At 42.8% G+C, this 15928-nt stretch overlaps 1 protein-coding gene across 4 annotated transcripts in view; it reads right to left on the reverse strand.

Moving 5' to 3' along the window:
- Nucleotides 1–2588: 2588 nt before the first annotated feature.
- RHBDL3 (rhomboid like 3) overlaps nt 2589–15928 on the reverse strand; it is a 69964-nt gene continuing 56624 nt past the window's right edge. For all 4 annotated transcript variants that reach the window (XM_075770881.1, XM_075770880.1, XM_075770883.1 and 1 more), the window contains 4 exons: nt 14685–14797; nt 11927–12027; nt 8799–8859; nt 2589–8070 (listed from right to left, as the gene is read on the reverse strand). In XM_075770881.1, the coding sequence (XP_075626996.1) occupies nt 7799–8070; nt 8799–8859; nt 11927–12027; nt 14685–14797 (547 nt within the window). In that variant the 3' untranslated portion in view covers nt 2589–7798. The remainder of the gene's footprint in view (nt 8071–8798; nt 8860–11926; nt 12028–14684; nt 14798–15928) is intronic.

Here is a 15928-nt window from a genome sequence, read left to right on the forward strand (position 1 = left end):
TGGTGTGCCTACATAAGTTACAAATGAGCATTGTCCTTGATGTCTTCTGTTTAAAACCCTTTATTCACACAATGTAGAGGAGCTGCTAGTGTAAAGCATAGGAGTCTACAAGTGGTATAGTGACAGCAGAGGTAGCACGTAACATGTATGGGCAGTCAGTGAAGAGAATGGAAGTAGTTTGAAAGAAAACAAATCCCTTATTGTCTCATATGCAGCAGCTCTGAGAAGTATCAATTTTTTTCCTTCAGAATATTTTATTCATGAGTAAAGCAGCGCCACTTAATAAAAACATGTCACCCTTTGTTGCTCTCGTACATTTTTAACAAAGTTGGAGCACTTTAGTATTTTGCCTGATCTGGAGGCAGGGGAAAGCTCAATGCTAAAAAAAAAAAAAAAAAAAAAAAAAAAAAAAGAGTTGGATGTGAAGAAGAGGCAGCTGTGATGTGGCAGGAGTGTAAGAAATCCTTGCACTAGTGCTGTCCTGTTCCTGCTGCTGGGTGAAGTTGGGCTGAAGCCTCCTGGCCAGGGGTTCCATCTCCTGGCCTTAATATTGACAAACAGTTGGTGCTGGTGATGATGAACTTTTCCTGAGATGCTTTGCTCAGCCTTCATCCCGGGATGTTTTCAACAATAAACTGGCAGAAGTACTGAAGGACCTGTATTACCTCTGAACTGACCCTGTCCTGAGCAGGACCTTGGACTGGAGATCTCCTGAGGTCCCTTATAACCCAAGTGATCCCATTATCCTGTGACCTGGACTACACTTATTTAAATAAGATATTTGGGTTGTTTGCTAGGTAAATTATCATAAATCACTTTTCAAAATCCAGATATTTTTAACCTTAACTGTAACACTTTGCTTAGTTGTGTTAAGGCGTCTCCTCTCCAAGTTGATGCATTGCTCAATATCCATCTTACTGAATTTGTGCTCTGTTACACGTGGGCAGCTCCAGTCACAGCTTTTTCTGTTGCAAGTTTCTTTCCCTGAATTTTCCCAGCACTGAAGGTGGCTGGCATGGTGCAAAACTACTTCTTGCTTTCTGCAGCCTTTGTTTTATCATCTTGCTTCTGCCAGCTTTGCAGTAACTTTGCTATTCAGTTACCTAACTACTAAACTCAAGGCACTCACAAGTACACACACACACTGAAATACACCTTGGTAGTTCATGAATTTACAGGTTTTACTGGCATCTTCCCATTATAAATTCTACTTTAAAAAAGAAAACTAAAGGAAATTGAACAAAAGAGTAATAAATAATGCAGAAGCAGCTGGTTTAGCTGCATGAGTGCCTGGAGAGTATTACACACTTAACTTCCTCCAGCAATCAGCTATTCAAAGCTCAAGATGAAACACACAAAGGTCAGAAGATGCCAAGATGTGCACTTAATTTGGAAACCTGAACAATTTTTACTGTGGTTTTAAAGTTCTGATTTAAAACTCTTTAGGAAAAAAACAAAACAAAACACAAACCAAAACAACAGAGATGAACCAAAAAACAAAACCCCCAAACCCAACCAAACAAAAAAAAATCCCCCAGACCTATGTTAAGAATGGAAGTTCAGATGTAACTGCTATGAGCCTCTTGCAGTTTGAAAGATCACAATACACTTTTGTGTGTGTTTTCCCCCCCCTTGACCCCCAAGAGAAGTAGCATGTAAACCAATTAATTCTCTTTCCAACACTTATGAGCAATGCTTACTATACAGAATATGATAGGAGCTATGGGAATAAAATGATAGAGTTTTACGAGTTTGTGTGATCAAGGCTGAGTATCAAGGCTGCCAGCTTTTGGCTCCTTCTCTGCCATAGATATGCCGGAATTGGCAATACTTCTGTCCTTCAGTTTGCCTTATTTTAGCCAGCAAGAAAAATGTATGGTGCTAGCAGACAGTAACACTTCCTGTATTAACTGGCAAAACCCACCTTGCCTTCTTGCTGAAAGTCCTCAACTAATGAATAAAGAACTTTAAGTGTCTCGGAAAGCTCAGTTAAGCGCAGAAAACTAACAGCAAGAGCCAAGTCCCACATACTGTAGCAGAGATCTGCCTCCCCTTAGGAGTAACAAATCTGACAGGAACTGCTGCTAGTTACATCTTATTTCTTTAAATTACACTTTAACTCAATGTTTCCCAACAAAAACAGAAAATATTTTTCAAAATAAGCCTCCCCCTTCCACATTGGTAGAAGAATTTTTTAGTTTTCTCAAAAATAACTAAATCCATTGGAGGTTTGCTGCAGAACTTCCTGGATATGTTGTTCCACTATTGATTAAAGAGACAAGAATGTGTTGGCTCTGAGACTTTAAAACATTCAGTAGAATCTGATGTTAAAAGAGAACCACCCTTCACCCTAATAAAAAATTTTAAACAGTCTAACATACTTGGTCATCAACTTCCCTGCAGCTCTGAGTTCACTACTTTTGCTCTTTTGTTAAGTACCATGTTAACTATAGACAAACTTATAAAACTGTCTTTGAAAACTTACAAACTGTCTTTGAAATTTTTTTCTTGGTTGTTTTTTGGCATGTAATGTAGAAAACCTCATTTTTATTTAAAAAAAAAAGAAAGGAACAGAAAACAAAAAAAACCCCACCAACAAAAAAAATTTAATGGATTCTGCACTCAAATAATATTGTTACAACAAAAATATACAGAATGTACACAATACAAAAATATTTGGAAACATACCATAGCGTCTTACCTTGCAAATATAATTTTGTTTTACTAGCCCTTAATGGGAAAGTATCATTTGTTCAGTATTTTAAGGCAGAAAATTACATTGTTTAGTGCTTTGTGTTTAACACTTGGATGTGTCGTAAGCATTAGTAGTGTAAGCAAAAGAAAAGCTGCGTAAATCTAGCTTTATTTGCAAACTAAACAGACACTGTGGGGGAATCAGGAGACAGTGACTAACGTACCTATTAGGCTCACTGAAAATTAAGGTACTTTTGCTACTTAAATCAGGCCTAGGGAATATTTTGTGCTCTGTGTTGTAAAGTACCCTGAAACATAATTTTTCTGTATTAATACTGGCATTTCAGAAATACGTCATTAGAAAGCTTTTTCCAATTAAAAGCCAATGATTAATGGTGACATTAAAAGTACATTTACCTTTAAACAAGCTTGGTTTCTGTCTTATGTGTGATTCTTTCTTTATAGAGCTGCAAAATGCACTGCTTTCCTTTATAACCAGCTCTCAGCATCAGTGATTGCAGAAGGAATTTTTGAGTCGTATCACAGAGCAGTGTAGAGCAGCCACTACAATAAAAGAAACAGAACAGCAGCAAAATTCAAAGTGACTAAAACCCCAGAGGTGCTGGCCTTTGTTCTCTAGGTCCCAGTTTGCCTCCAGAGGTTGCTAGTGTTGAACTGCATCCATATTCTCCAGTTCCACTTTGGGTAAAGCCAGTGGATGGGGTTTCCAAAGCAATTGAGCTGAGCTTGAATCTATGTAAACAGATAGACTGAGCTCTTTACTCACTGAAGTATGTGTGAAAGTCCTACCCACGATCCTGTGAGACTAAATATTGGCACAAAACAGCAGCTGTCTTGTGAGGTCAGCAGATAAAGCTGGTACTAAAATAATAGTTAAATGTATCAGATTCCATCCTTATACCCCCGTTCAAATTGAAACTATCTGATTTAAAACATACGGGCAGTACAATCTATCAGAAGGAGCAAGGCCTTGGGATATAGAATCCCTAAGCTTTATTTCTAGTCCAGCAACCTCAGACAATGATAACTTCTCTAGCCTCTCCCTTCCCCATTGATAAAATGCTTCCTACTGCTGAAGAAAGAATCACAGTATGCCACATAAGTGCTAAGATTCCTCATCAACTGATGGGGGAAAAAGTGACATGAGATGTTGTCTTAAGACCTCAGCAAAAGTAAATTAATCAGCATTTTACAACTCGTCTACACTGACTCAGAGAATGCTTCTGGTAACTTCATCTCTCATCACTCCATTACAACCCTCTCCTTCCTATACTATTACCAATGTGTGCAAAATTAATCTCTACTTGCCTCCAAGCATCTGGGAATAAAAGGTGCAATTTGCAAGCCCTGTGGACTTTGATCTACCTGGTTCTCCTTTTCCTTCTTCCTCTCCATGGCTGTCTGAGCCCCTTCTCCCATCTCTCCTCTGGGACGAGGGGATCAACGAGAGGCTCGGAGCCAGACCCCATCTGTGCTGTTGCCATGCTGCCAGCAGGCATCCCTGAAGGAGCTCTACAGCCAGCACCCCAGGCTCTCCCAGTCTGCATTACTACTCCCTACACCCATCCTCACTGGACCAGTGCTGCAATATACTTACTAAATTGGAAGTCCAGTACAGAAATCGCTTTTTTTTTTCCTCCAGGTGTTGTGTCCTCACTCAAGATGACAAGCATAAAATAACTTCCTCTAACATCCACTGTTCGAATCTGTACATCGGTAACAGTCCTTGCACTGCACATCCATAAGGTTCAATAAATTCACATTTTATCTGATTGATGTAAAATCCTGACAGCAGCTGAAATAAAACCAAAACCACCACCAAAACCAGTCCCTCAGTGGACAGCTCCTTCAGGAGCACATTGCTGACTGTGACAAATTGGAACCACAAATGAGCAGGATGGAGAATATTATGCCTCTGACATAAGCCAGCAGCTTCAAGGACATCTGGAGGTAAAAGAAAAGCCTGTTTGCTATTAGCTCTCTGGTGCTGCAGCACTGTGGCACTCCTCGGTGCATTAGAAAACAACGTAACTGGGTTTTCTGATACTCTGTAAAAACGTAACAAGTTTTCATAGTATAATTTTAGTGATAAAAATGTAATTTTAAAAGCTTAAGCACTTCTGCTGCTCCTGACTCCATGAGCTGACAGATTCTTAGCAGACAACAGGCTCTGGTACAACCTACTCTATATATGGGGAGAGATTTCAGCTCTGGTGAGCAGGAATGTGAGAGGGTTTCATTTCTTCATCCACAATAAATCTAGTACTGCTTTAAAGTCTGGCCTTTCTGATCCCCAGGGTTGCTTGTAGACTTGCTCAGACAGCATATGGGGACACAGAATGGAAGTCAGAAAGATAAACAATAGTTAAAAGAACAACTCATAAGCTCAACTTCAGAGCTGGTTTTGACCAGTTTACGTAAACTATGTTCATCTATGGATAAAGGACCAAAGAAGGGCACCTGGATTACTCTGTTCAGTTCCCTCCTAGTCCTGAGCAGAGGTAAAGATACATTGGCCAGGCTGATGAAGAAACAGGTGGTCCTTGAACTTGTACCTTGCTGCTTCACCACAGAGCACATCACTGGCAGGCACGTAAATGTTTCCTGGGGAGAACCTGATGGGCATTAAGTAGCTTTCAGTTGAGAAACCAAAAATAAAAGTCAGTCAGTGCATACTGTACTCTGGTAAATTATAGGCAAAATAATCTGGGGTTTGTTGCAACTGAAATTTTCTACCAAAATTTTCAAAGTTTTCCTAAAATTTCAAGGGAACTCTCATTTCTGCTCACCTCTGGTTTAAAGGCATCTGTAATCAGAAAGGCTTAGCAATAGGTGAGAAAAGGAATGTCCTCCTTGTTAACCGTGCTTCTGTCAGTATTCTCCTAGCTCCCTGCTCTCCTGCTTGTCTGCTGCTCCCCAGGGAGATGATCTGCACTGCTACAAAACTCACTGGCCAGCTCCTGACCTGAAACGATGCATGCAAACTCTCATGACTGCTTTGATCTGAGCCCATACTGCAGAGATAAAAATGGCACGGGGAACCGATCTCCTTCTCCAAAATTAACAGAGCTCTGACCCTTATCCCTTCCCCTTGTTCCTTGATCTGAGGGCCCATAAGCAATGTACTACTAGCCATGCAGAACAACAAAGGTGCAGTTGCCCTCAGAGATCCCATTCCTGTGCACAAAGGTGGCAAAAATTGTTTCTTTTGCAGATAAGGCTTATTCCAGGCTGTAGAAACGCTTGTTTTCTCTATCCTCTCCTTCCCCGAGGCAACAGGAGTTTTATTAGTGCACACTGTGGGAGCAGAACTTCACCCTTCCAGAGAGATTTTTCCCATAAGAGGCAAAAAAGGGGGCAGCTGATAAGCACTTGTGAATGTCCCCTCTAGAAAGACAGACTCCTACCAGTTTGTGGTATCATCTGGCAGCACCGATTACACAGCTGAGAGAATAAAGCCCACGATACAGAGACATTTTGCTACACAGCAAACACAACTGCTACAGTGCCTGTGAGATGTGCTGTGGAAGGCCATAGCGGCTGGTGCCTGGGCACCAGTATGCAAACAGAAAAAAGGAGGAGAGGACCTAGTCTAGAGAGACTCTTATGGCTGCTTTATCCAGGCCATCAAACTAGTGGGTAAAGGGGAGAGAAAAGGAGGGCATTCACATTCCTGGACTGTAGTTTGGTAGCTCTCTAAAGCAAGCAGCAAAATAACATAAGCACCTTACAGAGAAGTGTACCTATAAGCACTGCTTGTGCTACAGATGTTCCAGTCTGGTCCCCAGGTCCATGCAGGCAACTGTATGGACTGTGCTACAGAGCAGGCACAGATTGCTAAAACCTGGGCTTGACCAATGTTGTAGAAAAAGGCATCATTGCAACTAATTGTTGCTTGGAGCCCCTGAACATCCATTGCCTCAGGAATAGGCATCCTCAAAATTAGGCAGTCACTTTAAAAACAGTTTTATCAGTTTCACAATGATCACTGTAACACAGTAACCCTTTCCACTTCAGTGGGAAACCAGTGCTACATACAACCTGATTTAACTCCACTGACTTCAGTGGACAGATTTGGCCCCAAATGGACTGTATGGCTGTAAAGACTAGATAGTTCCCACCCTGCGCTGCTATATGTGATCCTGGTCCCACTTTTCTAGTAAGAACCTTCTGGAAGAGTTGAGATCCTTGCTAGGAGCTCACTGCAGGCCAGGTGTTCGATCAGTGTGGCCAGAAACAAAGTGAGAAGAAAACAGCACCTGACTGTCAGCTGATAAAACCACAATTGAACATTCACCCTCCTTTTCTCCATCCCTCAAAAAAGAAACCCCAGCCACAGTGTCTAGCCACAGCAGGCTGGGGGGGGGGAATAATTAAAATCACAAGAAACATGCACAGTAAAAGTCACCTCCAGCTGGGTGTCCACAACACTCTTAAGAGTTCCCAAGGTTTATAGTGCAATTTCATTTGACCTGTAGTTGAGGACCAGTCTCCATCACTTTGGGTGATCAAGTTCTGCTGTTTCCTTTGAAGGGTAAGACAGGTTTCACCATAGGCTAAAATATCTTAGGAACCATTCAAGTAATTAGACAGTGGCACTGGTATGGACAGTCAGATGCGTCCATGGAAACCAAACCCAAGCTGCCTTGTGAGTACCATGCGAGTCTCTAATCAGTAAATGTCTGCTCTTTATCCCTTTTAGTGTTCAGTAACATTGAGGAGATCCGTTCAGCAACTGGCAATAATTCCAGCACTGACCTGGAAATACAAATATCTCATACAAAATATTGATGTGTGCTAACAAACTGAGTGATAAGCGCCCAGGTACAAGCTGTCCAATGGGAGCTGTGGCAGTGTGGAAACTGCAGCATCCAGGCCAGCCAGTATTACAGTACCTGCTAGATTTGTGAACAAACTGATCAGCCCATTCTTTCGTGAGATCTCTAAGTATTTCCTCCAGCACACGCTTGTGTTCAAAAGAATCATCCTCCCCTAAGTTAAATATAAAAATAGATCCTCCATCTTCATTCATTTAACATAGCTGACAGATGACTTCCGCTCTCAAGTTTTCTGTCCCATGTTTTCAAGGGGGGGGAGGTAGCTTTAGATCCAACAGGCTGTAGGCAAAAATGTTCCAGAAGATGGCAAACAAGACAAAAATGACATAAATAGAAAGGAAGATCCACCATAAAGTCTGATCTTGGAGTCTCTGCTCATAGTTCCTCAGGATGATGACACCAAGGGTGATTCCAACCATCACCCCTCCCAGGTGAGCCATGAAGCTGGGGTGTGGGCATGGTGGGTAAACGGAGGGGTGGAATCGCAGCCACACGGCTCTTCCAAATTCAAAGCTCACTGGAACAAATAAGGAAAAAGACATTAATTGTTTAGGTCTATCCCTTCTTAAGTCCAGCTTGCAGGCAGCGCTGCATCCCTAAAGAGATGGAGAGGGAGAAACTGCCTTGTACGGTGAGCATAGGGAAGCTGGGACGCCATGGCTATGTAAGGGTTGCAGCGCGCAGACTTGAGGTCTCCCCAGCGGCTGGTTAGTGGTCTGGGTTCATGGGAGTGTAGACAGGTGGGAGAATATACACCTTCCAAAATTTATACCAGAAGGATAAAAAAAAAAAAAAATTAGACTATGAAGACAACTGTCTGTGATGAATACACAGCCTAGTTTCCCTTATCATGCCACCCTAGGGATATGGCTGGAAAATAATTCATTAATGTGTGCATAATGCTGTTGCCATCCCAGATAGGAAATGCTCTAGGAAACCTAAGTATTATCATCACGAAAGCATTGCTTGTTTGCAAATTCAAAGACGAGACGTTTAAGTCCCAGATCTTCACAAATGCCACAAGCTACAGATGCTGACTAACAACAAATCCTCATTTACAAATGCTTGTGTTGAAAGCCACAATCTGCATTTGACAGCGATGTGGTTTCTGGTGCCAGAAGGTCCAGCTGCAAGTTCCTACCAAAACTGCTGCAAAGTCAAAACTCTCTGTATCAGCATGAATGCTTATAACAAGGACAAAACAAAACAGGATTGCATGTGTGCAAAGTATTGCATGATACTTACTACAGATCAAGGCAACAGCCATGCGCAGCAGTTTGAATTGGCACTTCATTCCTGACCAGTTCTGGAAAAGAGACAAGGAAAACAAAGTGATGCTGCATGCAAACCTGGAGGGATTTTACATTCCGATCTGCACTAGAAGAGCACCAAGGAAGACCATCCCTTGAAACAAACCCTTTTCATGGCCTTCACCACCTGGCTGTGAACTCTCCACTCACCACACCAAACACAGTTCTGTCAATCCCAGAGGACATAAACATAAAGGATATATTGCGGACACATCCAAGTTATGGACAGTCCATAACTTCTTTGCCTGGCAGTCTTACTGACTCCCCTTGCCTGAGATCCAGCTGGTGTGGCACAGTCCTTGCCATTCTCTGTTCTTCAGACAGACTAACTTTTAACATGTTAGTATGACGTTTCACCTTAAATTCTGACTTGTGAAAATACTTGAATTTACCTACCCTGCAAAACCCTGTTATATTAGGCCACATCAAATAAAATTATGTTAAGTAGTACCTAGCATCCAACACAAACAAGCATCATTCTGGTTAACATCACATGGTTCACTGTGATTCACTTGGATGCCCAATACTGTCACTTGTTAGGTAATTTCTCCATGCATTCAAGCTCTACTGTGCTTTTCCAGTGCTACTGCCTGTCCCTCAGGTTGCCTGAAATTCTGCAACTCAAGACCTTCTGCAGAGTACACATGAATAATAAAGACCTCAATAAAAGCATACCAAGGAAACAGTGCCATAAGAAAGCCTGGATTTGGCCTCCTCTGTCTCCAGGCTTGGTCATTAATCAATACAGTGGAATAACAATCTCTGAACAATAGTCAGAAATCCTGGGAGAAAGGTTTAAATTCCTCCTTTTCCACTTGCACAAAATTTCCAAGCAGAAGAAGAGATCCTGTTCTAGGAAACTCAGATGTATGACAACACTATTATTATTAAGTCCCTAAATGAAATTTTGCCTGTTGAAAGCAGTATGAGATACCAAGCTAGCCAGGCTTCTTCTCACAAACTCCCTATTCATCAGACTGAAGGAATAAAAAAAAGTGCTTGTAAACGCTTCAGCCTAACTTTAATGACACCCAGTGACTCCTCAGCCTGCTGAGGAAATATTCTGCAACACATATTACATATCTTCAAGTTTTACATGGTATCTGTCTGTAAATCACTTCTGTGACTGCAGAAATGCAATCTCTGCAAAATAAGTAACTCATTTTCTCTCTCCACAGAGACACCTAACTCAGTCAGAAGGCTCTGAACTCATGCTGATTAATACTGTGCTGCTTTCTTCCATTTTCATTTCCATGAAGCTGTTTTGAATTTCTCTCCTCACTCTTTTCCTTAGGGTGACATGCTTTATTGCTTCCCCCTGTTGGTTATTTTACGTATTTAATTCCAAGAATATTTATTTTTACAAGCAGGAGTGTTTTCATTTCCTTTGGTTACCAGGAGGCACGAGGGAACAGAAGATTCTGGAGACCCTCCCTGCAACAGTCCCTCCTCTTCCCAGCATGCTCAAAGCACCTGTGCAAGACTGTGATCTACCAGCAAACAGCCAGCATATCTTTCAGCATGCAGGAGCATCACATCTAGATATTAAGTGAGCAGAGAGAGAGAAAAGAGGGAAAGAAAAGCAAAAAAAACCCCAAACTCCACTGGAATGGGAAAGGCAGTAAAAGTAACTTCAGATGAGAAAAGAGGCAGTAGATAATGGAGAAATATAGATGCTAAGGTTGCAATTGCTAAATAGATTTAGAGGAGGCCAACGAGTAGTGAAATGACAGGCCACTTTGCAATGTTTGGGGAAGTCTGGGAAGCTACTGGTGAAGACTCTCCACACACCCCCAGCAGAGCCTCTTCATCTAAAGCAACCCAAAATTTCCTATGTCCCTCTCTGACTCTGTGAATCTCAATGCGAAGAAACCCTGTGTCTGCATTACCACCCTGTGAGACAGAGGAAACTCCCTGCTGCTTCTGTTGGCCCAGTGGCAGGGAACACAAGTCATACTGAAAATAACTGCATATAAGGAGGCGTTTTGCCGATAGAAACCCCACAGTATAGGGGTAGCCCCTCTCCTCAACAGCCCCTCCAAAAAGCTTGAAGACAGCAAAGGAGACCTATTCGCTTAGGAAACCACCTGCTCCCCCCACTCCCAGCTGCTACAAAGGCTGCCTGGAGCAGCACTGTTGTGGGCTGCAGCCCAAGCCTGCTGAGTCCACTGCATAGAAGCATTGAAAACAAGGTTTTCTTTTAGGCTTGACACAAGTACCACCACACACGCCCATGTTTTCTAGCACCCATATAACAGACCTTCTGTCTCTACTGCAGCCAACTCACGTTATCTTCCCACTCAGGCCTCAGGGGAGAATGCATTATCATCATTTTTATGGTTATTCTGCTCTGACATCGCTGGTACAGGACAGACGTGCAAACCCTGCACCACCACATGTGAATCCTAATCACAGCAAAACCAGCTCTCTCAGCAAAGCCATTTTTGCCCAGGGGTCAGCTTAGGAGTCACGCAGGCAGATATGCTGGGCTTTGACACCACCTAGCTGAGGACCTTGGATGAACTCCTGTTTCCAGGTCTTTACTGGTATTTACTGACCTTTGTAAAGTACTTCATTAGGTGAAACAGCAAAAAGATGCATCACTAGTGTGCCCAGGGTTCAGCTTCTGTAGGGTTTCACAATGGGGAGACAAGGGATATTCTGCACACAAATCTACCAAATACTGAATTTCCTTATGTACCCACTAATATTACATGGCACATGCAGACAGAAACAAGTCTGCAACTTCTGCAGAGCCAGTTAGTTCCTCCTTTTCCAAACATTTGTCAGCCTTTGCAAGAAGAGCTGATAGCCTGGAATACACGGCTAAGTGTTGGATTACCAGCATCTTTGGTTACTTCTGGCAAGCTGCCAGTCATCAGCATATCCAGCCACCAACTGCAGTGTAACATTTCCATTCCAGGACCACACCACAGAGACAAAACTCTTAACTGGGGCAAGCTCTGAATGTCCAACAGCTGGGTCAGGCCCTATTTCCAATCCCTTTGGGCTATCAGACCTGGCTCACTTCTGAAGAGGTTGGACAGTCATCCTGGTACTCACCATGACTATATTGGCCAAGTGAGCTGAGACAAGAGCATACACGCCTCCAGAGGAGCCAACCACAGGCGCAGTCATATCAGCTACTGACACTGCCAGGGACCCTGGGAGAAAGAACAAGGGTTTTGTGACAATTGCCAGCCAAATACACACACTCTCTCCTGCCCTACATCCCTGCTACCGCCTGTCTTCTGCTAATTGCTGCAGGTCAGTAATATACAGATAAAAAGAAGCGGGAGGGGGGGAACCAATTGACTTGTAAAGCCAACTCAGTACTGCCAAGACAGTGACATAGATTCTTTTGCACCTACTTAAAAAGCAGCCAAGTAAGGCAGCAATGTACCTTCAAACCTATGCTGCAAAAAGGCACTTACACTCTGATTAAAATAACAAGGGAGCAGAAGACAGAAAAATGTCTGTCTTGTTCCTCACCTGAAGATAAAATATAAGTAGCTCCCATGCTGGTAAGACAAATATTTGCACAATGAGATGGAACAGTGGACTTGTAACTTAGCACAGGCAGCCTGTTACAAAACTTCAGAGTAAAACTAGCTAAAACCACCCTGGATGGAGGCAGTAAACACAACATAGCAAAATGACTGGTCAATCACATAAAGGCACCACTAATAACAATACATTCACACACAGACACTGCTTCTCCTTATACCACTTGGAGGCTCGGATCTGCTTAAAGCTCCTTTCATTGCAAACTTTAGGAGTAACTTAAGAGATAGACAAAGGCAGACTTGGTGTCACAAGGCAGGGATAATGAAGATCTTTGCGATGAGCGGGAATGGGAAAAAGACACAATGACATATCTTGAGACAGTCCTCGGTAGTACAGAATCTAACAAACTTTGCTAATTGCTCAGCTGATTCTGGGTCAAGAAAGTGCTGAGGTTCCACCAGCCAACTCTGCTGATAGCTCCCTCCTTCACTGTATGGCCCTGAGAGTTCTCAGCTCTTAAACACTGCCATTAAGGAAAAAGTTACTGAGAAGTTAAGAAAGGAGTAATAAGAACTTGCAGTTAAGTCCTCGGGCACTGCACTAAGCACATACCTTCACTGTCTCTCACCTCAGTCTCAACATGAATTCTTAGTAAAGCCAGACAAATGAGAAAAAAACATAAGTAGTAGGGAAGAGCCATTGTGGCCCATGTCTATGTTTTACTGTTCACTCCTGATTGTTTAGGAGCTGTGCTATCTTTATATTGCCAGATCCCCAGCATAAGTACGCCTCTTTGTCTCTCCTGGCACATGTCAAAGAATAAAGCATGTTTAATAATAGGATAACAACTCAAACAAATAAGGGTATCACGGGGTGCTTTTCTGTGTGGGACTGTCCAGTCACGTCTGTACATTCATCCTGCACCAAGTTTTCTCTTTCCATTTGGCACTTTCTTCCACAATTTATAGGTCATAAGGAAGGAAAGACTAGTCTATGAGGATGTGCCAGCTTGCCTGAGAAAGAATTGGGATCATTTGTGTAGCAGAAATGAACCAATAATGCTAGGTGGGCTAGTAAGCCTCACTCAGGCACTGGCTCCAAGCCTCCAGAGCTCTGGGCATTCAACCCAGCCCAATGCCCAAGTAAAACCTGCCTCTGGCCCTGCAGACCCTGCCAGCAAGTCCATGGCCATAGGAATCCAAGACACAGCCAGCAACTCGCAGTGCTCGCCTGGGCGTGACTGCAGCAGATTCAATGCTCACTTGCTTCTCTTCCCTGGCACAGATGCGTGATGTTTATTTACAAACTTATAAATGAAGCCCGAGGGTTTGGTAGATGGATCTATGCCTGGAAAGTTGCAGATTGGGGACCACTTTAGTGCTTATTAAAATAACAGGCAAGGGACAGTGGAGCTGGTCTACTAAGTCCTTTCTCTGCATTAAATAGCATGGTGTTTGTACCATGCCTAGCCCTGTGTCCTTGTCCAATTATTCTTTCCAGGGTCTCTCTACTGGAATGTAGTATTTATTAGTACCCAATGCAGCCCATTTTATAAAGGCTTTATCTGCTCATTATGGAAAAAATAAAAACAAGTAGCCGGAAAAAAAAAGACCATAAATCTTGAACTAAGGCAGTCAGTCATTGTCTGAGTTCCACTGTGAAGCCCTTGGTTGTTCTCGCACTCTCCCCTTGTTTTAGTTAGATGTTGATCTATTGTCAGCTAACTTCCATCACCTCCAAACTCCTGTAAATGCCAAAAATAAATAAAAGCAATACAGCACAAACTAAAAATCAATCAAATCCCATGGCTTCATGATTAAATGGATTTCTAGATTCCTATGCACTGCTCACAAGCTACAAGCAAATACTTCCGTTTGCTCAGACTGTAGAAAGCAGACAGCACAGGACAAATTGGGGAAGAACCGGCACAGGACTTGGAAAAAAACCCAATGATTCTTCATGCAGGGATGCCAGTGATGCCACCTTTCTTCTAGGCCTCTATGAGACACAAGAGGAAAGGAACAGCATGACCTCCGCATTCAGGAAGGTCAAAAGCAAGGCTATTTTAAAGTAACAGGTTGTTGGTGCTTTTTTAGCAGGTCTCCTAAACATAGAGCCTATGGCTAGTTAGAAACAGATGTCACGTTGTAGCGTATTTCCCACTTCCAGCCTCCAAAAGAATTTCAACACACAGAAGATCAGTGACTGCTCTTCTCCTACACCCAAATGTCACAAAACATTTCTCCTACACAAAAGTCAGCATAGACCATTTTAAGATGCTTCTCCATCTGGGGCATCCAGAGGTATCACCTACCTGCCACAACTCCAGCAACGTACACAAAACTGATCCTCGCAGCTCCATGCACCATTTCCAGGGGAACCCCAACCAAGAGCTGAAGGACAACATTGAGTCCAAGGTGTTCTATCCTGCGGCAAGGAAAAACAACAGTTGTCCTCTATTCTAACTCTGTCTCCCTTCTCTACCCTTCAGATAGAGGTATCTTGGAAAGGAAATCAAACAGTACCTGCTTCATGAAAGTAGATTGTATCACTGGGAAAAACAATGGTTCCTGAAAAAATCAGACCAAGAGCTGCAATGTTTCTTCCCTCCTTGCTGCTCATTATCTTTTTCATATCCACCCAGGTCCTTTCAGCCAAAAACCTCATAGCATGTTTGGTTCTTAGTGAGACTTTTTTTTTTTTTTTTTTTAATAGGTTTGAAGAAGTTAAATGACTTGTCCAAAAAAAACAGCAAGATGGCAGCAGAGCCTGGAACAGAAGCCAGAAGCTTGACCTGCTCCTCTCTTTTCCCCTCCTAATGATACAGCCTGCACATACTACACTGTCACGATGGGGAGCAGACATTAAGTCAAGAGCAAGGTAAGCCTAGCAGTCCCAAGACAGTTGCCATTTCCTTGTGAGACATAATGCCGCTTTACTGTTTGTGCTATCTGACCCTCACCCTCTTCTGCTGTGCTGACTTCAATGTGATCATGGTCAGAATGGGAAGCAGAGGGCATTTTTATCTCTGGTAAGGTGCCCAGTGAGATACAAGGTGTATTCACTGAAGCTCTCTTGTTCCCATCACAAAACTCCTGCTGAACACAATAGGAAAAGCTGGGCTCAGACTAGTTTTGCAGAAAGACCCCCTTTGTGCCCATCACGCAGGACCACTTGCAGCCTAAAGGTAGAGAGCTTGACAGCTAAGATGTGCATATTTGGTAAAGATTCCAGTGCAGCAGTTTTTTCCTGTGCTGAATCAATAGTTTCAAAACATGTTCTTTGTTGTTCTAATCAATAGCACTTAACAAAACTGTCTTACCACTTTTCAAAGCTCTATATAAGTATTTACCCCTGCCTTTGCCATCTGCAGCATCATCCAGCGATGTAACAACAGCACCTGGCCCCTGAACAGGGTCCCTCTCAACACTGTGCTAGTGTCCGAGATTTACCCTGGGCTCACAGGGCTGTGACCTTACTGAATGGCCACATCACACTGGACCCAGGGGTATAGTGCTTTCTGTATGAAGGGTGCCCGAGTCTGCTTACAAAGCAGGG

This window comes from Balearica regulorum, chromosome 18 (assembly GCF_011004875.1).
Source record: "Balearica regulorum gibbericeps isolate bBalReg1 chromosome 18, bBalReg1.pri, whole genome shotgun sequence".
NCBI classification, from domain to species: Eukaryota; Metazoa; Chordata; class Aves; order Gruiformes; family Gruidae; genus Balearica; species Balearica regulorum.